This window comes from Marmota flaviventris, chromosome 3 (genome assembly GCF_047511675.1).
Source record: "Marmota flaviventris isolate mMarFla1 chromosome 3, mMarFla1.hap1, whole genome shotgun sequence".
NCBI lineage: Eukaryota > Metazoa > Chordata > Mammalia > Rodentia > Sciuridae > Marmota > Marmota flaviventris.
Genome location: NC_092500.1, coordinates 120,415,780 through 120,440,779, shown reverse-complemented (window position 1 = coordinate 120,440,779; position 25,000 = coordinate 120,415,780). Strand labels below are relative to the sequence as shown.

The 25,000-nt window shown below is 45.4% G+C and overlaps 1 protein-coding gene across 19 annotated transcripts in view; it reads right to left on the bottom strand.

The window, feature by feature from the left end:
* Window positions 1–25,000, bottom strand: part of Cacna1c (calcium voltage-gated channel subunit alpha1 C) — a 617,874-nt gene that overhangs the window by 210,913 nt on the left and 381,961 nt on the right. For all 19 annotated transcript variants that reach the window (XM_027951043.2, XM_027951042.2, XM_027951019.2 and 16 more), the window contains exons 4-5: window positions 19,310–19,449; window positions 10,894–11,033 (exon numbers count right to left, since the gene is read on the bottom strand). In XM_027951043.2, the coding sequence (XP_027806844.1) occupies window positions 10,894–11,033; window positions 19,310–19,449 (280 nt within the window). The remainder of the gene's footprint in view (window positions 1–10,893; window positions 11,034–19,309; window positions 19,450–25,000) is intronic.

Genomic DNA, 25,000 nt, shown 5'->3' with positions numbered 1-25,000 from the left:
ATCAACCTCTACCACAAAAGAGGCCCACAAACCCTTGAAACACAAAGAAAGCAAGGCCCCAACTACCAAGTCCCCCCAGCCTCTAAAGACAGACAGGGTATCCTGTGACACAGGCAACAACATGATTCTTTTCTCCTGGGGAAGCTGTGCTCCCTTCATGAGACCCAAGTCCTGAACTGAGTTCTTCCTCACTGGGGAATAGTCTGAATTCATCTCTGTGCATTGCTTTGGGAGAAGCACTTGGGGCTGTACTTGCCTGTCTATAAATTAAGGATAATGTCCCTGTCTTCCCGCACCACTGGGCTGGTTAATCAGCTAATCAGGCTCTTGGAGTCTGAACACTTTGCCCGGGTACCGTATATTGCTTCCCGTTGGCGGAAGCCCTAATGTTTATCACCACCTACATTTTGTTCTCAAATCAAAAAGGGACAATTTCATCACTAGGGGAATGTCTGTGCACGTTAGTAAATAGGAGACCTTACTCTAAGATGGGATGCATTCTTTGTTATTGTTATTTTTTACCCTATGTATCTAGAGCACCAGATAATAGAGATTTTCCCAGTTCGGTCACATACTGTTATTGATTTACTTCTCAGTAAAACTCCATGACAACAGAGACTGGAACTTTTGAAATATGCATCTTGTGCAAATTAACTTACTTGGCTGCCTTTGGGTCATCTTTCTATTTTTACTACCTGATGCGTGGCTCATCAGAATCCCTAGTCTCCTTCAAGAGGTGGATTTAAGAGTCTTTGTTGTTAGAAGGCCAAGGGACTTTACAAGTAAAACTCTCACCTTTATCCATGGTGAGATTATTGATCCCACTTTGTAGAAAGAGAAACTGAGGCAAGACAGGAAGCAGGGAAACAGACAAGTTGACAGCAGGGCTGGGACCATAGCTGTACCCCTGAACTCCTAGTGCAGCAGTCCTGCTGCAGGGGAGCCTTGCAAGGGACAGGAAGAGCAGCTGCCTTGTCAGAGCTATCTGCAGTGAAAGACCAGAAGCCACTGCCTGGTGAATGCCAGGTGATATAGTAAAGAATGGGTGAGCATCCACTCCAAGCAGCCTGGGGTACTGGGGCTTGCGTGTGTGGGACCCTATTCCAAATTCTGCTCTGTTTTGATAGGCAAGCCAGGCCAACATCAGGGAGACAACGTCAGACTCCTCACAGCAAAGCAGGCCAGCCAGCTGGACACATCAGTTTTCTGTTTTGCATCCTCTGGGAAGCCAGCCCATTTGGAGTGTTAAGAGGGCACACTGCTTACAACTGTCCTCCAGAGGGCTCTGACCTGCCTTGGGAACACCAGTTGTGTCTGGCTCAAGGGGCAAGGTAGGAGGGAACTGTGACATTTCCTGTGTTTGCTTTACTCCTGGGGGGCTGTTCACCAAGTGGGTCAGGGGCTCCATGATCTCCAAAGACTGTTAAAAACTGGGGGACCCGCTGTGATCACTGGCAGAATCCTCCTCTGCTGCACCGAGAGTCCTGTCTGCCTGCTCACTGGCTGCTGTGTTCTCACCTGTACAATGGGCACTTGGTTGGACTAAATGTCTACAGTTACTTGTTGCTCAGAATTCTAACTCAGGAAGAGGACTTTGAGATGAATGCCAGGGACAAGTTTCTGTTACTTTCTGTTCCAGGAAAGAAGTGGTAGAGAAAGTGGACAGGAAGATGGTACAGAAAGGATTTCTGAGTAGGGTAGGCAGAGGGACGAGGGGGACTCTGGTTGTCTGAGAAGCAGAATGAGGAGTGACTGATGGGTGGCGCTCCATACACACACTTGTCCTTGCAAGTAGCTTTGTTAAGTGTCCCCCTCTCATTTTGGTTTAAGGCCCTATGATATGTAGGACACTTTTAGGACAAAGAGAACAAAAAGCCAGAGGATGCAAAATAGAAAGTGAGAGGAAAATTAGGGTCTAGTCCCACTTTCACCATAGCAATGGAAACCTGGCTAACAGAATCCTTGGCCTAAAGATCCTGCTACAAAAGCTAGAAACCCACCCGCCTGCCCAAGTGCCCGTGTGAAAGTGGTGGGGGGAACAGAGGGTAGGGAGGCAGGGAGTCCTGCAGGGGCAGAGGAGATGGGATGGTGCAGACCTGTCTCATGGGAGGAGGAAGGAGACCCATAGGCCAGTCCAAGTTCTTCCAGTTGCAGATGCAGGATGGAGGTCCAGAGGGAGAATCAACCTGCCTGAGGCACAGAGCTAGCTGGGTGAGAGAGTGCAGATTCTCTGTCCACTGCCCATGCTTGAAGGCACCACCTGTATTGTGTTGGCACTTGTGGGATTCTATCACATTAACTGGGATTAAAGCGAAGTCCCAGGCGATGACAGAGGCAGTGGAAAGGACAAGGGATGGCAGGTAAAGCAACGTGGATTTGAGCCTCTGCTCTAACTCGGGAATCTTCTCTGGAACTTGGTTTCCTGCAATATGTCAATTTCAGGGGCTGAACTTCATGACGTTCCCTCATAAAATCTGCAGAACTAAGGTGTCTCTAAATATAAATGCACCTGCTTTTTGTCAGGATCACGTCCAGGCTGGGCCTTCCTCCTCACTAGGAGAGTGGGTGCACCATTCCCCTGGCTGGGAGCAGCAACGGTGATTGCAGATCCACTGTGGCTCAACTGACAAAGAGCAAATGCCAGGCAGGATGGCATGGCTGCCTCTGAACCATCAAAGTGTAGAAACAGCAAAGTTGTTTTTAGTAGCTTTAATATGGGTCTGATTAACTGGTAACGTTTGCTAATCAGGGTGGCTAGTTTCACAGTTACTAATTCCCAGGAGGGAAGAACCCATTTTGGGTGGAAAACTGGAACCGTACCTCAGGATAAGTGTGGCTTACCTGGGAATTTGGGCATGCAGGTAAGTTTTTAACTTTTGTAGCAGGCATCTTTAGGCCAAGGATTTTGTTAGTTGGGTTTCCATTGCTATGACACACTGCCTGAGATAATCAACTTAAAGGAGGAAAGATTAAGTTTTGGTTCACACTTCTGGAGGTTTCAGTCCATGGCTACTTGGCACCATTGCTTTGGGGCCTGTGGTGAGGTAGAACATCATGACAGAGGGTATGGTCCAGGAAAAACAGAGAGGAAGGGACAGGGGATCCCAATATCCCCTTTAAGGGCATGCCCCCCGATGACCTAACTTCCTCCCACTAGGCACCACCTCCTAAAGGTCTGATCTCCTCCCAACAGTGCCACCGGCTAGGAACCAAGCCTTCAACATAGGGGCCTTTGGGGAATATTTAAGATCCAAACTATAAGAGACTCATTCAATCAACAATAGTAAGAAAAGAATTTTTAGTGTCATGCAGTATAAGATCATCTGGGAGAGCTCTCAGCAGAGCACAGGATGCCCCAGATGTGGCCTCTGGGATGGAGACCATGCCGGTGGGGTGGAGTTGGGGGTATGGAGCATGGTATGGCCGTGATCCCAGCTCTGACCGCAGACAGCTGAGTCCAGCATGGGCTCATGAACCTTTGTGAATTCAGGATCCATTGTCAGCTCTGACACCCTGGTAGATTTCCGACTCGTTGAGCTTCTCTCTGCAGTGCAGTCTTTTGAATGTTTCTACAGCGGGACTCTCCCAGCACCCTCCTCTGTCTGCTTCTGCTCACTTTCTCACCAGCTTCTCACTGCTTCCTTTCTGGTGGTAGGACTGGTCCATGCACAGACCCCTGGGCTGGCCGGGCTGGCCTCCTTGACCCCACAGGGTCCTTTCCTCTTCATCTCTACTTTCTCTCCACAAACTCAGAGCTCATCTCCAGGGTTTCCTTCTTCATAAAACTTACTCAGCTTGTCACAGTTCCCGGTAAACTCTCCCCTAGGATCCTCTTTATTATCTACAGTATGCAAGTCAAGTAATCATACACAAGTCTCTGCCATTTTTTGGCCTCAGGTTGCTCTTTAACTATTGAATATTCTTTATATTTTTAAATATATATTTTTTTCTCTTGAAGGTGATCTTATCATGTATTTCTAATTGTATATATATATTATATATATATACATATATAGCATAAAAGCTACAATTTTGCAGAGCACTTCCTATAAGCAAGGCCCTGTTCAAGTACTTTGTAGGCATTAACTCATTGGTCTTTTCAACACCATATGAAATAGGTTATATTATTATTTCTGTTTTACAGATGAGGAGACTAAGGCACAGAGAGGTTTAGTAAGCTCCTCAAAGTCACAGTTTGAGTAAGTGGCCAAAGCCAGGCAGTCTGATTCAAGAGCTCATTTCAAAAGACTGTGTCTTAAGTGTTCCTCATGGATCTATATGGAATCCACTCCACAGAAACCTGTGGACTAATTGGTGCTGATTTATCTCCAGGAAACCTATCTAAAGTAAGCAAGGAAAACAGGGAGAATCTGACCCCTCTTCACATGGCCTTCATGCTTCATCTCACCTGTGTTTAACAAGCTGTTTTCTATTCTGCACACTTCTAGAAGTAAATTTCATCCTGAAAAGCTAATCTTAGAAAAATTCACATATTAGGAAAAATGTCTCCCATGAAAAGTCTTTAAAGTATTCATGCATCAGGACAGATGGGCAGTGTGTCCATCCACCTCTGTGTCCCAGTGCCTAGCTTAGTGCTTTGCTCACAGAAAGTGTTCAATAAACATTCTTGGTGAAAGGTGGGGGGGGCAGTGCTGGTTTAGCATAGAGGTGGCTATTCAATCCCCTTCCCCAGCAGATCAAGCCTGATCTACTCTGGGTCTTTGTTAAAGGCCTCAGAAATCTAACAGAGATTGTCTCTATTCCCTCTGTCTGTTCCTTTTACGCAATCCTCCCTTGAAAGGTCTTCTCTGGGAGGACATATGGGATTATATGGAAAGGAGGAAATGACCCTTTGCTTATTGTTCTGCAAACAAGTGTGCTCCTTGCACATACATTGCAAACATTTAATCACAACTTTCCATATTTATTGTTCATGTTTGTTGTGTAACGCTTATTGTTCCATATGGCTTATCCTTGGATACAATATGCATGCTTCACAGCACTTCTGCTGTGGGGAAGTGGATGCCTCAGGAAGCAGTGGGGAACTGGTTTCCTTGATTATGGAGGCATCTCTATGAACCACAATGACCACATCTTTCAATGACACAATTTCGTTGCAGAGACTGTTTGATCCATAGTGTAATCAACCCCTCAACCTATGATCTTACTGTATATGTTTCCAGGGCCACATCCATTGTCCTTTCATTTCAGAATCTTCTGGAATGTCTCTTCTTGCTTATCCTTTGAGATGCACCTGATCCATTCCAAATGCCACCTTCTTCAGGAAGGCTTTCCTGATTCCCTATCCCTTCTCCCCAAAGTATGGCATCCCCAAACTTTGCAGAACTCTTCACATCATACCTAAACATTGTTTTGGCATCGCAAATTTTTATTCTATATATCATTTTTATAAATATTTTCCCGACTTCATTTCAAGCTTTTTGAAAACAGTTAGCCTCTGACTCACTTCTGTACCTGAGATAATGGATGATGGCTAGCCAACCCTTACACCAGCTAGGTGCTCAGTAGATCTTGTTGAACAAATTGATGAGTGAGTCATAGATCTGTACTCTCACTGTCAACTCTCCCTGCATAACCTGTGATTGTAGACTCCAGTGGCTTTTAGACATATATGGATATTTAAAAATAGCAGGAGCTTTGTGGGCCCCTAACACACTTGGTTCAGAGTTGTGAATCTCAAAAACCGCTCAATTAACCTTTGTTACTAGAAGTAACACCATGCATATCTATATATCACTTATGTTTAGTTCTACACAGCACACAATTGTCATGAAGATCAAATTTAAAAGAAGTAAAGGCTTTGGAAAGGCTAAAGAAAGCACATAAACATAAACAGTCTTTAGCATTAGCACCATTTTGGTGAGCTGGGTAGCTCTCAGTAACGCTGTGGGTAGTGATGCCCCACAGCTTTGAGTGCTCATGTGATGATGTCCATTCATTTGACAAATATTTTTCTTCCATTGTAGATACCAGAGACACAGCTGTGAACAAGCAACCCTGAACTGCTTCCCCATGGAGGTTACATTTTAGTTAGGCAAGAAGTAATAAACAAATGAACCAGAAAATGCAGAGTATGACGCATGATGACAAGTGAGACGGGCAAAACAGAGCAGAGAAGAGGCACAGGAAATGGGAAGGGGGTGACTGGAATAAGGTGGTGATGGTACCCTAGGAGGGAGCTGATATCCCAGCAGAGACTGAGGAGGTTACCAGGAGAGCAGGCACACAAGTGAATGGCCATGTAAAGGGATTCCAGAAGGAAGGAGCAGCATGTGCAAAGGTCCTTCAAAGACGGGGCTAGAGTGTTGGAGGAACAGTAAAGAGTTCACTGAGGCTGAGGAAGAGGGAGAGAAGGGAAGAGTGGAAGGATGTGAGGTCAGAGAGGAGAGAGATGAGATCCAGGGCCTGTGGGATTTTGGCTTTCATTCAGGGATTCAGGGAAGCCTGGGAGGGTTCTGAGCAGGGCACTGACATGATCCGACTTGGATTTTAAAAGGTTCATTTTTGTTGCTGTGTGAAGCTTGGGTTGTGACAGGGAAGGGGTGGAAGGAGAGAATCCTGTTAAGAGGCTACAGTAATAACCCAGGTGAGAGATGATGGCGACTGTCAATGGAGTGAATGTGGGGGTGGGAAGAAACCATCAGATTAATGACATAATTTGAAGGTAAAGCTGATATCATTTTCTAATGGATTGAATGCAGGAAGTGAGAAAAAGAAACCAGTCATAGATGTTTGGCCTGAGAAGCTGGAAGGGTGAGTTAACATTTACTGACATGGGAAAGAATTGGGGAAGATGGAAAGTACCAATATGGGGATGCTTAGGTCAAGATACTTCTTAGATATTTGATAAAAGGAATGGAGCAAACTATTGATATACAAGTCTTGAGTTTAGGGGAGAGGTCTGGGATGGCAACATACAGTTGGTCATTGTTGGAAGATAAACAGGTGATATTTAATGCCGTGAGGCTGAATGAGACATGATAGCTAGGAAATGAGTGTAGATAAAAAAGAGTGCAAGGATCTATCCCTGAGCTCTCCAGTGTTAAGAAGGTGAGAAGATGAAGAGGAGACTCAGCAAGGATTCCAAGAAGTGGAATTCACCAAGTGAATTAAGGACAGAGCTAAACACGAATAGTGTCGCAGAAGCCAAGTGATGATAGTGGTTTACCAACAAGGGACAGTTGACTTCAGCAGCTAGATTCATGCTACAGACAGATCGAATGCAATGGCACTGGAGAACTGGCCACTGGGTGCAGTAACGTGGAGATCACGGGTGGTCTTGACAAGGGGTGCTTTGGTGCAGCAGTGGGAGCGAAAGCCTGACTGGAGAACATTCAAGAGAGAATGACAGGACAAGTACTGGGGACAACAGGGAGAGGCGACTCTTTTGCGGGAGTTTGCTAAAACTCCTCAAAAAGGAAATAACCTCAGCCTAGGAGAAATGGAAGAAGAAGGTGTTCATCTAGGTTCATATTTGTAGGAGATACTCCTGAAATTTCTGTAGGTGATATCCACCTAACTGGTTCAGTCCCCTTCGCCACCTCAATCTGCACCCTTCACTCTTGCAAAAAGCTGCATAGATGTCATTCCCATGAGAAAGGGAAAAAGTTGGATAAAAGCCAGTTGTGGTGGCACATGCCTGTAATACCAGCAGCTCAGGAGGCTGAGGCAGGAGGATCACGAGTTCACAGCCAGCCTCAGCAATGGTGAGGCGCTTAGCAACTCAGTGAGACCCTGTTTCTAAATAAAATGCAAAATAGGGCTGGGGATGTGGCTCAGTGGTCAAGTGCCCGAGTTCAATCTCTGGTATCAAAAAAGTGCTCAAAGAAGAGCCGTTATCTTTTTATTGGTGATCCATAAAATCAAGACAAAGTGTTTGGTCTCATGCATAAGCATGGAGCTACCAGCTAGGCTCCCCACTGCTGCAAAACCATCTCAGTTTAAGGATGAAAATATCATCTTGAACTGCATTAGCAAATAAGATTAGCCTCTCTATTTGAGGTTCTCTGTTATGTCTATATCTTCTCCATGAGAATTCTGAGGAATGTTACCACTTACTGACTATAATATAGTTCTACCATTATTTAAGTGAGGATGAAGTCAAGGCACTTTCTTTAGGAAGTTTCTTCTGTAGTGGAACCTTAGCTACCCAAACTAATCTAACCCTCCCTTCTAATGCACTGAGTAGCTCTCAACCATGTGCATCTCTAATTAAGAATCTCTGTACTACAGTACTTACTGTAACTATTTCTGTTGATAATAATCCCTTCAATTTCTTTGTGGCAGATTGTACTATTTGTTCACAATTATTTGTCCATGCTTCTTTATAGGGACAGTATACAATTGTTCCTCAATATCCAGGGGGAATTGGTTCTGGAACCTCTTGTAAATACCAAAATCCCAGGATACTCAGGGTTTAAAATATATATATATTTAAAAATATATATATATATGGCACAATGTTCGTATATAATCTATGCATCCTCCTGTATACTTTAAATCATATCATAGATTACTTATAATACCAAATAGAATGTAATTGTTCCACATATAGTTGTTACACTAATGTTTATTGTTAAGGGAATAATGACAAGACAACAAGTCTGCACATGTTCAGGATAGACACATTTTTTAAGGTATTTTTGATCAACGGTTGGTTGTATCCTTAGGTATGGGATGGTGGATGTGGAGAGCTGACTATACTTCTTAGTTCCATTATATTGGGGATAATATGACCTGCTTTAGCCAATGCAGTGTGAGCAGCTGTGATATCAGCCACATGTGAGCATGAGTCTGAAATTCTTTGTGTGGTGTTGCTCTATGCCTCCTGTAGTGAGCATCTGTCTCTGTCCTGAGGACAACATGAGTTACATGGTGGCTTCTCTGGCCACCATTCTCTGTATTCTGGAATTAGATGACATGCAGAACCTGGTCCAGCCCAGAGCCCAGCTGAATTCAAAAGAACTGCAGCTGAACAACATCCTTGTGTACCATGAGCCAGGTATGAATGTCTGGTTGCAGGTCACTGAGAGTTTGAGATCATTTGTTCCCACAGCAACAGCTGACTGGTGTTCTCTTATTAGACTCTCAAATTCCTCAGATGCAAGTCCACAGGTATCTTTATGGGATGCCCCAACACCCAACACGAGGCTGTGAAGCTGAAGGCCCCTAATAAGCACTTGCATAACAAGATAAGATTTATTATGTCCAGGATAGCTCCATTGTCTGAAGTTTGGGATTAATTCATAGTTCCTATTGCTGACACATTGGCGTATCATCATAAGCTCCTTAAAGTTATGTTCCAAGTCACTCTCACCCTCCCCTTGCACATCCTGATGTCAGTCTACTGAGTTATGGATGATTGACCAAGAAATCCAATCACTTAGACTTCAAGAAAGTAAAGTTGGGTGTTGGCCATCATATATATGTTCATATATATTGTTTCTGTTCCTAAGATGGTCATATCCAAGTAGAGAAAATCTACTATGATTGTTATTGTGAGGCTTATCTCTATGTTGCTTTTGAACTTAAGATGATCCACAGTCTTTACCCAGGGAGTTCTACAATGAAAACAGTCAGCCTCCTGCTTTAATTATTCAGTAAATTTCCCTACCTTGCCTAGAGACCTATCTAGGCAAGACTGCAGCAATCAGAGACAATTTAAGGCATAATCCTGGGCTTCAAGGGGCCTTTAGTATAATTGAAGAGACAGAAGGTATGTGTAAAATGAAGACAATCAAGGATTGCATACCCCGTCATTCTTCACAGAAGGTACTGAAGTATGATAGGAAAATGAGTTGGGACTAGAAGTCAGGAGACGTGGTCTTGTCCTGGCTCAGCTGCTACTTAAAGTTATGGTAAGATTTTTTCACTATTCTAAGAATGTACAAAAAGGAATGGACAGGTTGATAAAGGGTCCTTCACATTTCTGTGGTGAAATTTCTACAACTATGAGATATCATCAAGCAGCACACATGTAACAGGTGCTCAGTGTGTGGCACAGGGAGGAAAGGTGGTTCCTTCAGGGGACCTCTTTGCTTTCCTGTTTCTTGCCCCCATCTCCAAGCTGGTCTGGTTCCAGCCCAAGCTTAGGTGTCTCCTGTGTCATGAGTCATGGCCTGAAGGTGCTGACCTGAAAGTGTAAAGTCTCAGAAAATAAGCCCAGAATACTTCCCGGGAGCACAGGGGCTGGGGTATACTGGAGCTGATTCAGGTCCCCAAAGTTGCACTTTGGGGTGCATCCATAGGGGATAGAAGGGAACTTGTCAATGTGGCCAACCTCTTGGTGGACAGTATTTTAAGAAGCTGAATACTCTTCTCGGGAAAAATTAGTTCTTACAATGACAGGATCCACAATGACAGCAGGCTCCTGAAGCCTGGTATGCCCGATTTGACATGAAAGAAGGAGGGGAAGACAGTGCTGGGAGAAATGGCAAGAGAGAGCTTTTAGAAAACCCAGCAATGCTCTCCTGAGGTTCTCTGGAAAAATACAGAAAGTACAGATGATCTCATTGGCTGCAATAAATACCCCTCTCCTGGCTCCTCTGCAGCCAATATATTTAAATTCCCAGCTCAGGGCCTTGTGGGGTCTGCTCAGATGACCGTGGGGTTGTGCTCTGTGTCGGCAGTCTTCCTTTGGCTATGTGTCCATTGTGAACTTTTTCCCAGGTGTTTATAGGAGCTGGGACCACATGCATATCGAGGTACTTGCATCAGAACTTGGATTCTTTAAAACAAGGGACTCATTTGTAAGAACATCCTCCATTTATAGGAAATCAGGTTCCTTTGTGGAGTGCTCCTGGCAGTGCAGCAAAAGGAAGTGGAAGTTGGGTACAAGGTAACACAGTGAACAGGAATAACGGCTTTACTTACTTGGGACTCCAGACACCAGCCTCAGGGGACGCAGCACACGGAAAGCCCGCAGCGCCTTCACGTCAAATCCAGCCCCTTTCCCTCCGAGAGCATTGGCCCCATCTGCTTTGGTTGCTTGTTCTAAAATTGCACTAAAAAGCCTAGAGGAGAGGAAAGAGAGCAGAGCTGTCAGGACCAGGTTTCATTGACCTGCTGGGGCTCCAATCTCTGAACAAGCCGGGACTAGCAGGCCGTGCACACAGCTAGGTGTGTTCATGGGAAGGCCCATGGATGGCTGGAAGTTGGCATTCTCTCCAAGAGTGTCACCACAGCCTAGAGAGGGCGTAACAAGGTGAGGGACAGAACATTTGCCTTGAGAACACATCTGGCTTTGTTCAAGCTGGGAGTGCTGGACAGATGTGTAAGGCCGGTGACATTGGCTGTCTCTTCTGGGATGCCCTCTGCCCCCTCTACGACATCCTAGTTCCACCTCCCATGAGTGCCAACAGCCACATACCTTCCCTTCCCACCCCCTAGCTCCTGGAAACCCCCTCTCTTTGATTTATTTCTGGGTACAAATAAATAATTCCATAGGAATCTATTTTGTACTGGCACATAATGGTTGCTCAGGAGATATATGTTGATCGAATGGATACCTGAATGGTTAAATGAAAAATTTCAAGTGGGAACAATCCACACATAATGGAGACACAGAGAATTCCTTTCTAACGCTGTGTGTCTGTCCTTTACAGTTATTCCTCCAATAAATACGAACAACTACTATGTGACAGGCACCATTCTGTTGCAATAGCCCAGGTGGGACACGTTGGGGGCTTAGACCTGGCAGTGGTGTCAGAGGCAATGAGAAGGAGTTGAGTTCTATGTTCATTTTAAGATCAAGTAATGGGATTGGCTGTGAGGTGTGAGGAAAGAGAGGAATGAAAGATGATTCCAATATTTTTGTCTTGAGCAGGAAGGATTAGATATGGCAGAATGGATATCCAGGATTCTACTGCTAACTTGCTGATGCTTGAGCCATTGATTGGACATCTGAATGAGTACTGTGACTCGGGTTAATGTGTCCGAAGGTCCAGGCTGAAGAAAAAATTTGGTAGATATATGCATTGTATTTAAAGTCAAATCATATGATCACCTAGGAGGCTAGCGCAGAGGTGAAAGTGTAAAAGGACTGAGCTGTGGGGTCCTCCAAGACTGAAAGGTCAAAACAGGAGAAACCAACAAAAGAGACTGATGGGAGTGGCTTGCGGGATAGGAGAGTGGAGAGAATGGTGCCCACAAAGGAAGTGGTAGTGAGAAGGTGATGAGTACCTGCCTTAGTGCTGCAGATACCATCATGAGCAACTGGCCACTGGGTTAGCGAAATGAGGACCTCGGACATCTAGAAACATCTGTTTTAGCAGAGTGATGGGGTAAAAGGTTAATAGGTAAGTCCATGAGCAAATGGGGGAAGGTGGAAACAGTGAGAAGAGAGAGCCCCATCTAATAGAAATATAATGCAAGCCACAAATGGGAGCCTGTGTTTAATTTAGCTGTTCTAATAGCCACATTAAAAAAAGCAAAAAAAACAGGTGAAATGAACCGTGACAGTATAATTTATCTGGCCCAATATTATCATGTAAAAATGTAATAAATAAACATATCATTCTGTAAATATTTGCTATTCTTTGTTTTGTACTAAATATTTGAAATATGCTGTATGTTTTATACTTAAAGAATATTTCATATCAAATTAGCCACATCTCAAGTACAGAAAGGCCACCTGTGGCTACCATACAGACAATTCTTTTTTTAAAAAAAAAAGTTTCACATTTGTTCTTTTTAGATATACATGACAGCAGAGTGTATTTTGACATGTTGTATGTGCATGGAGTATAATTTATCCTAATTAGGATCCCATTCTTGTGATGTTGAATTACACTGGTAATGTATTCATATATGAAATAGGAAAGCTATGTTCAATTCATTTTACTGTCTTTCCTAATCTCATCCCCTCTCCCTTCCCTTCATTTTCCTTTGTCTAATCCTGGGAACTTCTACTCTCCCCACCCCATCATTGTGTGGCCTTTGTGTTTGGGGGATTGGCTTATTTCATTTAGCATGATAGTCTCTAGCTCCATCCATTTATCAGCAAATGCCATAATTTCATTCTTCTTTATGGCTGAGTAATATTCCTTGTGTATATATAATTATCAAGAATACAAATAACAATGAATATTGGTGAGGATGTGGGGAAAAGGTACACTCATACATTGCTGGTGGGACTGCAAATTGGTGCAACCACTCTGGAAAACAGTATGGAGATTCCTCAGAAAACTTGGAATGGAGCCACCATTTGATCTAGTATCCTACTCTTGGGTCTATAACCAAAGGACTTAAAATCAGCATACTACAGTGATACAACCACATGAATGTTTACAGCAATGGAACCAACGTAAATGAACTTCAACCAATGAATGGATAAAGAAAATGTGGTATATAGACAATTCTTTTTAGCATTTTTGCTATAAAAGTGGACAGAATATAAAAGGTGGTCACCACAAGTGGCTGTGGAGTCAAGAGGTTTTGATGGGAGATACCACAGCATTTTTATACACCATGAGGAAAGTTGATGGTACAGAAGTGAGAGGAATGATTACTGGAAGGATTCATGTCCTTCAAGAGTCAGAAGGAAATCTATGGATGGGGAAGAGCGGTTGATCATGGGCCAGGTAGGAAGGCACATTGGAAGAGGACAGATGTGACTGTGGGAACATAAGAAAGTTTTCTCCTGCTTGTTTCTGTATTCTTAGGGAAGGAGGTACTAAAGTCATCAGCTGAAAATGTGAAAGGGGCGGGGGTACTGGGAGTTTGAAGAGAGAGGCAAAGATGGGAAATAATCAGGAGAGCAGAAAAGGGGGTAAGGTAGGGACATGTGGTTGGGTTGCTGGGTGTCACCAGGGGCTGGCTTGAGGTTGCTGGTCATGAGAGGGAAGCAAGACTTAGTTGACTTTTCTCAGCCCTTTCCAGGTACCACGTAGATCTCCATCTCATTGGACTTGATTAGGGCTGGTGTTTTTCCAGGGGAGCAAAAAACCGAGTGTAAATGCCAGTGAGTGGTTGTAACAATGGAGTGTGGCATCTACACTGGTGGAAAGGACAAGAGAGGGAGGGGAACAGAGAGAATGTGGTGGGATGAGTGGATTGACGGAGTCGGGGTGTAAGAGAGCATGCTGACAAAGTAGGCGGTGCTGGTGAGAGTAGGATGCTGGATTTGAGCTAATGGGGAGGGTGCAGTTATCAGTTATGGCAGGGGGACTGGCTATAACCCTGCGAATGGGCAGCTGAGATAGGATGGAGGTCAGAATCCCCAGAGAAGGCAGCAAGGAACAAGAGGGCAAGATGGCAGAGTAGTGAGTGTTGGAGAGAGCTGGAGTGAGCCCAGAGTGAACGTCCTCCAGGTGCATGGAAGAGTGACTCAAAGGTATGCAATAAGGAGTAGGAAGCACAGGGTCTGATGACAGAATAGCCACACTGGAGGGTTTCAGGAAGGGGGAACGGGGGAGGTCTGAAAACAGAAAGGAAGAGAAGGCAGGGCCCCTCCCACTCTCCACCTCCACTGGAATGAGGCATCTGGAAGAGAGTGGCGCTACCCCCTGAGAGGGTGCAGGGAAGCAGCATGCTTGGGGGAGAGCCAGAAAGGGAAGGTAGTGACCAGAAACACAGCTGAGGATGTAGGGCAGGATTGTGGCCACCTGCCCGCAAAGTTTCACTGGGCTTCAGTTACACCCACTCATTTCCATACTGCTCTTTTCCTCTACAGCCACAGACTCTTGACCAGGGGCTGCATGGGTCACAAAGCTGAAGACAGCATCTGGCCCTTTACAGACAAGCTGCCCTGAATAGATGATGACTATGGGGACCAGAGGGCACGCTGCAAAGGGTTCAGGAGTGAGGTGGCAAGAGGGAAGGTTAGACCCCAGGTTCACATAATCAGATGGGAAAGGGACTCAATGTGATGAAGGATGACCCGGGCATTCTGGGCTTTGGGTGGTAACCAAGAAAAATAGGGAAAAGGGCAGCATCAGCAATTTCTGTCCTTTATGCCTAGAAATGACTCAATAAGTCATTGTCAGAATGTGTCCTGGGTTGTTTCTGCATTAGGGGGGCCTGTGGCCAACAAGGAAGCCCAGGTCTTAGAACAGGGCCCGCCATAGCACATCTGAACAACGGCCTGGGGCAACTTTGCTTCTTGAGCTCCTGCTCCAGGAAACTGGGCCTATGAACAGGGTCCAGGTGCAGCTGAAGGCTGGACTGGCAGAAGTCAGAGCCAGGCACTGCCAGGCAATGCTGGGGTGGTTTAGAGTACGGCTTTAAGGGACTTCTTGGGCAGTGAGGTCAGAATTGAATGTCCGGGGTTCTAGTACCACTATCCCAGACTTAACAGTGGCTTCCTTTCTGTTCCCCCCCCCCCCCAGTGCTAGGAATCAAACCAGGGCCTTGAGCTTATTAGAGAAGGACTCTGCCACTGGGCTGTGTCCCTAGCCCCCTTTTATCTGTTTTATGTACTTGGCCTGAGTGAAACTTTGAACAATGTGTTTTGCACCTAAAAGAAGTTTTGCCTGGCATGCACAGGCTCTGAGTTCAGTCCCCAGCATCACCAGAGAGAAGGGGAAATACAGGCTGGGGATGTAGATCGGTGGTAGAGCACTTGTCTAGCATATGTAAAGCCCTGAGTTCAATCCCCAGCACTGAGAAAAATAAAGTTACGAAAATCATAGCCAGACCACATCTAAAGTGTCTCTCTCTCTCTCTCTCTCTCTCTGTTTTTTCTTTTTCTTTTTGGTACCAGGGATTGAACTCAGGGGCACTCAACCACTGAGCCACATCCCCAGCCCTATTTTGTATTTTATTTAGAGACAGGGTCTCACTGAGGTGCTTTAGCACCTCGCCATCGCTGAGGCTGACTTTAAACTTGTGATCCTCCTAACTCAGCCTCCTGAGCTGCTGGAAATATAAGCATGCACCACCACACCCAGCTCTCAAGTCTCTTAACTCTTTGATTCTGTGACTTAGTTTGGCAATGTGATGGTTTCCTATGTTAGTTGGATTCCTATGTCTTGAGTTCCAGGCAAAAGTTGCCAAGGATCAGGGGAGTGGATTCCTTTCTCTACAAGGGAAGTGTTCTTTCCACTGAAATCTAGATCACTAAAACCTGAGGAAATGGAGACCAGCTTGCAAGCTGGTCAAACAACATTCCAAATCCAAACCAGATTTTGTTCCCAGTATTTCCTGGAAGAAAGCAATATGCTTATTGGAATACAAGATGTTCACAAAATATTATTCAGTGAAGGAAGCAGAAATGAGACAGCTTTCTTCTCTATTAACCCCTACCCCAGCTTGAAACTCTTTCATTAAGTGTTGTCTTTTAATTTTGAAGGATAGATAATTTAGAAATGGGTACAGGAAGTGTTTTGGTGGGGACTGCTGGGTGAGCTTCTCCTCAGTTAGATGTTGTAAGGGCAAAACCACTGCTTTGTGCCTGCTGGACCTGGGGTGGGTCCTGATGTGGATGCTTGGCTGGGGGTTTCTCGGGAGGTGATGGGCAGTTCTGCAACCAGCTGCTGGAACTTTAAGAGAGGAGGACAAGGAGGCTCCATAGGACCCAAAGAATCAGAAAGGCAAGGCCATGCTGTGAGGGAGACAGGGATGTAACTAAAGGCTTTGTGGTGGGGTAGGATCTCCTGAGTGAGGGACCTACTGAGGAGTCCTTGGTTCTTGAGTTCAGGGCAGGTAGATTACAGAGGCCCTCTAAGTCCCCTCCACATTCACTCATTGGTCCCATCTCCCCACTGCACCAAGGAGACTCCCCGGCTTTGGGCAGGAAATGACTCCTGTGACATGCCCCCAGAATGGGAACGTAGAGACAAGAGGGATATACCCCAAGGCAGACTGACAGCCCTGAACTCTTCTCTGATTTATAGGAGGCTAGAAGAAACCTTCGGTTAACTAGCTACAGAGGGAGGGGGCCCAGGAGAGCAGAGATTTCCCAAGAGACTCAGGAAAGCAGAGGGAGGTTCATTTAATACTGTAAAGGGGGCAGGAAAAAAGTCACGTCTGGAGAGAAGGGGTGAGCTACACCCTCTGGGGATGGAGGATCATTTTTCTAGTTGGAAGGATGAGCTGAGATTTAGACTGGGTGGAGAGCACCTAGGACCAAGGCTCCTGGAAAAGATAAACTAGTTGCTAAATATGGCCAAGTGTGAGATGAAGGGAGAAAACACCCCAAAGGTCATGGTGAACTACAAGCTGAGCAAGTGTTGGCCTCATAACCTCTGTGGTTTAAAACATTAAACACAGGCATCTTTCAGAAGAGAGCCAAATCTGGATGCCTCCCTCTCTCCATCAGCCTCATGGCCAAAACCCCAGGGAGAAGTGACTAGTCTCTGGACCAGTCCAATGAAAAGTGTGCCTCCTGTTGAGGTGGGGAGGACCAACAATCTAAGGGATGAAGAAAGGGCCAAATAAAACTGCAAACATGCAGTGTAGGCCAGCCATGCATGTTCTCCTGAGCGGGAAGGCATGGTCCTGCCTTTCCAGGACTCCTATTTGAGGTCTCCCCTTTTTTTTGGTCTCCTTTTCTCAAGCTTCAGGTAAGTAAGGTCATGAATGGGGCAGGGTATATCTAGTCAAATTCAGCCCTTTTCATAAACACGGAGCATCTCTGCCTAAAAACTTGTCCTGCAAGTCAACCCATCTCTCCACTGGTCCCAGAAGCGTCAACTCTCATTCCTGAGGCTTCTGTCTTTGCATGTGTCACAGGTTACCAGGAGACTGAGGCCTTGAGAAAGAGGCTGAATTTAAAAAGGATTTAGGGGTTCAGGGAACAACCCACCTTTAGGACTTTTGCTAGGGTTTATTTGCTGAGTTCATTCAAGACTTTTCTTTAGCCACTCTGTTTATTCTGGCATGAACAGCAGTGGCAAAACCTCTCATGTAACTGTGTCCTTACTCCGGGTCCCTGCAGCCAGACCTATTAATGGCTAATAACTTTAGTACTCCTCGTGACACCCAAATACCCCTGATGTTCATGTGGCCAAAATGCGTCATTCATTGGCCAGGCAACATGAGACAACACAGGAAAAAGCCTAACACGTTCCAAACAACTATTATGAGCCAGCCAGATGGCCAAGGACAAGGAAATAACTTGTAAATAATCTTGATTTGCTCCTGTGTTATTTCCTGCCGTAAAGACCAGGCGCTCCCCCAAGATAATGAATGGCGAGTGCTCTGTTGAAGCCCGCAGTGGCTCAGGTGTGTACTGGGATAGCACAAAGGGAGTCACCAAAAATAGCCTCCTGGTATAACAGCCTCCTGACATCCTGCTCTTCATACTGAATCCTGTGGGGACCCGGAATCATGCAGGGTGGCCACCATGGAAGCATTTGCCAGGTGCCAAGTAACACAAGGTCAGCTTGGAAGAGCGAGCTTGTTGTTGAAGAGAAGCTGCTGGACAGGTGGCCCCCGTTATCAACAAAACACAGGAGTCATTGGAACTTCATCCACTGTGTCCTAAGGTACTCCATTTCATACAGTGCACGCAGGCCTGTGAGGTACAAATATGTCATCGAGAATCTTGAAAGGAAATTTCTTGATAAGGAAATTGTCACTTCCAAAATGGGACAAAATGGGATTCTTTTTTTTTTTTTAAGCTACTATCAATTGTGCCTCATCCTAACATGGAACAGTATCTGGAGGAAGGTACCTCAGCTCAGGCCGGGTGGAGTTACCCACCACCTCGGCCTTTCAGAGTTCTGTTTCTTTCTCACTCGGTTGTCTCAAGCAATCTGGTTTCTTGGGGCCACAGAGCAGGGCCCACTGTGGAGCTGGGGACAGGATGGTATACATGAGCAATCTGTGGACCAAAGGCATAGCCTCGGCAGGCGTCCCCACATCATGCCACACGGGTGGGCTGGATACTCCCAGGCAACCTGACTAAATCTGCTCAGTGATACAGTGGGAAAGCTGGTCAGAAGAACTGCTGGCTCAGATGTGGTTGGAGGGGGAGAGAAAAGTCGTTAAGCAGAGGAACTGCTTCATCTGCACAGAGGAGCCTGGTGCCATTAAGAGCACACAAATTCAAGTGTGCGTATGTGTGTGTTTGTGTACATATCTGTGTGCATGCATGTGTGCATGTGTGTATATATCTGCCTGTGTGTGTGTGTGTGTGTGTGTGTGCATGCTGATGCATGTGGGAGTGGTGCTGTTAGGTAATAGCTCTTCTCCCTTCAGAAAAAGTCTGAACTCAAAGTGATTGTTAACATCCTTTCATTGCCTGAAGGCTAGTACAGTTTTGACCAAATCAAAAAGAGATATGAGGAGAGGGAGAAAGAGGTGTGCATGGGTAAGGCAAGGAAAGGAGAAAGACAGATGTACTTACCCTACAACCACAATTATAAAATCTAGTAAATTCCAACCGTTGCGGAGGTAAGCGTTGGGGTGAAAGAGAAGACCATAGGCGATTACTTTTAAAAATGCTTCCACAGTAAAAATTATGAGAAAGAGATATTCCACTCGTTCCTAGGAAACAAAAACAGAAAAAAAGAGAAAAAATAAATCATTAGATTAGGGATGTGGAAAGTTCTGAACCAGCAGGGTCGTAGGGTCAAGTAACACATGATGGCACGTCAGTCATCCACAGACTGCAAATACAATGGAAATTCCACAAGACTTTATCACTTAGTGACATCATAGCTATCTTAGTTTGTGTAAGTACACTCCATGATGTCACTGAAATCACCTAATGTCACATTTCTCAGAATGTAATCCCATTGTTAAGAACACACAACAAGGGCTGTGGCTCAGTGGCAGAGCGTTTGCCTAGCACATGCAAGGCACTGGGTTTCATCCTTATCGCCACGTAAAAAAATTAACACATAGAATAAAGGCATGCAGTCCAGCTCCAACTATAAACAAACAAACAAAAAAAACAAACAAAGAACACATGATGGCAGATGGAAGAGAAGGCTTCCTCCTCTGTGGTAGACATAAGGAATACTAAGGAGTGGACCTCCAAATCAGGAAACCCACAACTTCTTCAACCATAAGAGCTCCAATCCACTAAGGATTAAAGGGCGTGTGTGTGTGTGTGTATGTGTGTGTGTGTTCAAAGTTCTCTGTTAAATTATAAATATTAGGGTGGTATACAAATTCACATTGTTTTCTAAACATTGTATTAAACCAATTAACATTTTATTGTACCCTCTTTGAAGAAAAGTCAAAATGTCTTGATCTAAAGGGAAAAAACACCAAGAGAGAGGAGAAGGATGCCGAGAAAAGGGCTGGAGCAGAACCCCTTGATTTTCAAATGCCTCGATTCTGCAGTGAAAAATAGTGAAGGTCACAGACACGGTTCTGGGAGGGTACCAGCTGAGTACCCTCCATAACAGCCGCAATACAGCCAGCCACAAAGAAATCAAGACACTGAAGGTCTCATCACAGCAGCCAGAAGACAACCTGCTCATATACATGGATACAGAAATTTGAGATCTCTTCCGTGAGCAGATGAGACTCTGCCCAGAGACACAGACCAGGTCTGCAGAAGAAACCAGCCATCTGAGAGTGGAAGCAGTCGCCAGGGTGGGTGATGAATAGAAAAGGCCAGCTCTTTTCTCAAGGAGCAGAGGGTTATCTTTTCTCTCCCTGCTACCTTGAAGAAGGGCTTTGCATTTAAGGATGCAGTTCCTGTCCCTGGGCGCCACAGTCCACAGGGCAAACTCATTGACTCAATTAGAGCGAGCCGACTCCCTGTGCTGATTCCCTCACTTCCCTCACCATTAATTGCTCCCTTCTTCTCAGCCCCCAGCACAGAGCCTTAATGGCCCCCACCAGGCAAAGGCTGCCTGGATGCCTTCATGCTCCACTGCTCTTCTCTGCAAGAGCTTCAGCCCCAATCTCACTGGAGCCACCAAATACTTGTCCATGTGCATTCAGGTGCAGGTTTTCCAAAGCAGGGCTTGCCCATCCACTGTCCCCAGGAGACACTAAACTCGGAATCACCACGCCCCCCTCTTCTGCCAGGTCAGAGGGACCTCACTAAAGACGTCCAGGTCCATGCACATTCTGGAAAGGGGCATTGCCTGCAAAGGCCCACCTCTCCTGCCAAGCTGGCTGGCAGGGTGCTCTAAATCTGGGGCACTTGGGAGTCTGATGGGTAATTCTGCAGGGACAGGTACCCTCTGCCCCAGTCACTCTTTCTCATCTCCTAGACATTTAATGAGCTCTGGCCTCACTGTGCCCAGCTCTGAATGATGCAATTTGAAGACGCTACACTAAAAACTGCAGACTTCTGGGCCCCATCCAGACCTAATAAATAGATCTCCTGGCCATGAAGCATAGCAATATGTATTATAGACGATTCCAGGTGTTTCTGAGGCAACTCAAAATCTGAGGGAAGCCACCAGCACAGGTGCTGACAAAGGCCTCCATCAGGCAGTATCAGGAAAGGAGCGGAGGGTTCAGATTCAATCATCATCTAGAAGACTCATCTTTTACTCCTCCCCTTTTAGTACCCTACAGTTGGTCTGCGGATGTAGCTGCCTTGGTGGTTGTGACCCAGGAACAATCTATGATGTGTGGAAGCATCAGCCTTTTCAAATTAGGTGATACTGTGTTAGAGCATACATTAGGCCATGTTAACAGGGAAGACATCTTACAGAAGGGCGGCTGCAAGCTGAGGATACTTGTAGAAGGCGAGAGAGGGAGGAGCTATCAAACAGCCACTCAGCCCCAGTCGTCTTGCCCCCACCCCCATGAGCGAGCCGACTCCCTGTGCTGTCCACCCATCCACCCATCCACCTACCCATTCACCCACCCACCCACCCATTCATCCATCCATCTAATCATTCACCAATCCACTCATCCATCCATCTACTCCGTTTTTCAAGACCAGGATGGTACAACTAAGTGAATTGTCAGAAAGTGACATGGAGTTCTCTTTGGGTGGCCTAGAAATGAACTTTTTGGGAGAGACAGCACCCAAGCTCAGAGTCCTTCCTCCCCCTCCAGGAGAACACCAATATTCCAAAGACTCCAAGGGCCCTAGATGCTAGGAAGCTGGCATTCCCAGACAACTTCCTATAAACAGCTGGCACCCCCAATCCAGACTGCCCGGCACCAAGCATTCTGTTTATTCCCTCATTGACAAGACTACTTTCCCTTGCTTATGTGTCCTTTAAAAAGATAGCACCGTAGGGGAGGAGGGGGCCCTCCACTGGGATGCAGACTCAGCAGCATCCTGGACTTGCCACATAACTTTGTGAGATACGGGGATTGGGGGATATGTGACTTCTCTTAATTAATTTTGGCCTACATAAGTTTTCCCAATGAAGACTGTTCCTTACTCCATGCCATGTGACATCTGTTCCACACCCTGGTAAATAACACATAGTGATCCAGAAGGATCCACCCCACACATCAGTGAATCACTCAATCAAAAATTCACTCAAACATTCACAAATGTGCTTATGTATGTTGCTGGGTGCTGGAGAGCTGAGATAAAGAGCTCAGAAACTGGGTGGAGAGGAGCCTCAGTCCAGGAGGACAATGCCTTCCAAAGGCTCATGGAGCTCGACATGGATGAGCATGCACTGTCTTAGCTTTCCATTTATCCTCCCATGCACACATGTCCCACCTGGTCAACTGTTTACAAGCTCCTAGGGGACAGAGATTTTGATGGACAATGTTTTGATGGTAATACTCAATAATCTTAATTCACCACCAATTGGTATGTGTGGCTTAGGCCAAGTCACTTTATTTTTCTGGGTCTGTTTCCTCATATGTACACAAAATTTTTAAAATTACATATCTGTGTGTACACACACACACACACGCGCGCGCGAACACTCACAGACCTAGGCTCCTAGCATGTTTTTGGAACAGGTGAGGGGAAGGCTGAAAAAATAGGGCTTTGACGCCTCATCCCTTCTTGAGCCAGAGCATTGCCACGTTAACCCACATTGGGTTGAGTTGTCCAGGAGTCCTAACCAGCTGAATAGAGTCCAGAGAGCTAATATGATGGAATATGAACATAGAATACACACACACACACACACACACACACAAAAGCAGTGGCTGCCTTTACCAACCACTCTGGAAGACTTTTGTTAACTTTACCTGCTGGATTCTGCATACAATTTTACTCGAGAAGAGGGATCACTGCTTTTGTAGTTTTTCTGATAACTTGGAACAACAAAGTGATCCAACTTATAGATGACTTCTGAAACACCTCTGAAATGCTTTGGCAAGTGAGGATGCTGCTCACCAGCCTGTGTGCAGATGTGGCAAAGGTACAGCTAGATCCCAGGACATGGAATGGAGCTAAGAGCTCTTTCTCACTTTCTCTCCCTCTTGTTCTGGGACTCACCATAAGTGCAAATAAACATTATAATAAAAATACCCATCATCTAAAAATTATTAATAATTGTGCTTTAGGGGAACACAAATTCCTTATGAGCAGAAGTTAGGTTAGGCTAGATCTTTTAGGACAAGGACAACCAGGGAGGGACTGATGTGTCTCTCCATATGGGTGCGTTTCTGCAGCACAGCTACAAATACTGTAAAGCTGTGAAATGCCCATCTTCCTGGGCTGAGCACTACAAGGCTTTAGGCTTGCTCTGTGAAAGAGCCAAGGTGTGAGAATTCATACCCAGAGAGCCTGTGTACCTACTTGAATTTATGTATTTATTGAGGCTACCAAGAATTCTACATCAAACAGAATTGATGAGAAGCTCATTTACACGATTTTATCGAGGTACAAGGGAAAAGACAATAGACACAATAACAATACTTCACACAGCACATTGTTTTCCAGATTGCTTCATAACGTAAGTACTGTTCAACCTGACCTCTAACTACAGTCTCCAGTCTCTTCTCCAGCTAAGAGACCTTAGCTCCTCGCTCTCCGGTCCTCTCGTGCATTCATCCTGCATCACAAATACTTCCTGAGAGTCTGCTCAGCCCCAGGCCACATTGCAGCAGTGCTCTCTCAGGAGACTGACAGATGTGTAGAATGTTCAATGCTGTAAAATCAGAGACACACAACCCCACCTCCTCATTGTGCAGAAGATAGGGGCTGCACCTCTTGCCCAGGGCATGGGCACCTAGGTTTCTTAATGACAGATCTGGTGTGTCTTTTGCTACAGTGCAGCTGTCCCTGTCTATGGACTGAGGAAGCTCTGGGTTAAGGTTTTCAATAGACATCACTAGATAGGGCATCCCACCCTTGGGGTCTCCACTGGTACTTGAGACTCAGCCAGGAAGCAGACTTCCATCTACCAAGCAATGGATAAACTAAATAGGGAATATACACACAAAGGAATATTATTTAACCTTAAAAAGGAATGACTTTCCCACACATGCTATGACATAAAGGAACCATGGAAACATCATGCTAAGTGGAAGAAGTCAGTCGCAAAAGAACAAATACTGTATGACTCCCCTTGTATAAAATACCTAGAATACATAAATTCAAAGAGACAGAAAGTAGAAAAGAGGTCACTAGGAGCTAGGAGGAGGGAGGAATGGGAAGACACTGCTTAATGGGTATACAGAATTTTAGTTTGGGATGGGGACAGAGGTGATGGCTGTACAAAATTGTGACTGTAACTAACACTACTGAATTATCCCCTAAAAATGGCTAGAATTACAAATTTTATGTTATTTGTACTCTATCACAATTTTTTTAAAAAGCATTCTTGGGGGTCTTAAAGGTTTTCTAGCCCCTAGCGGGTCAAGTTCCAACCTGGATCAGCTAAAACAAGGCTAATTCATCAGAAAGTTGAACAGTGCAGTCTTTGGTAGGAGGACCGGGACAGATACCTGGGCACCAGCATTGGGAAGATGGGAGCTGAGCAGGGAGGTGGGAGATGGGAGGCAGGTCCATCCCGAAGGCCTCAAACAGAAGCTTTATTTAGAAGGGGGCTGGTGGTTCAAATGCTCTGGCTTTCTATTCAGAACATTTTTGCAAAGGATGAAGGGACACGGAAAACCATTTAATGGCCCAAGAGCAAAGCAGCCTCAAAAAGAACAATTCACCTATTTATTGAGGGCAAGTAGCAATTGCAGTTGGGTG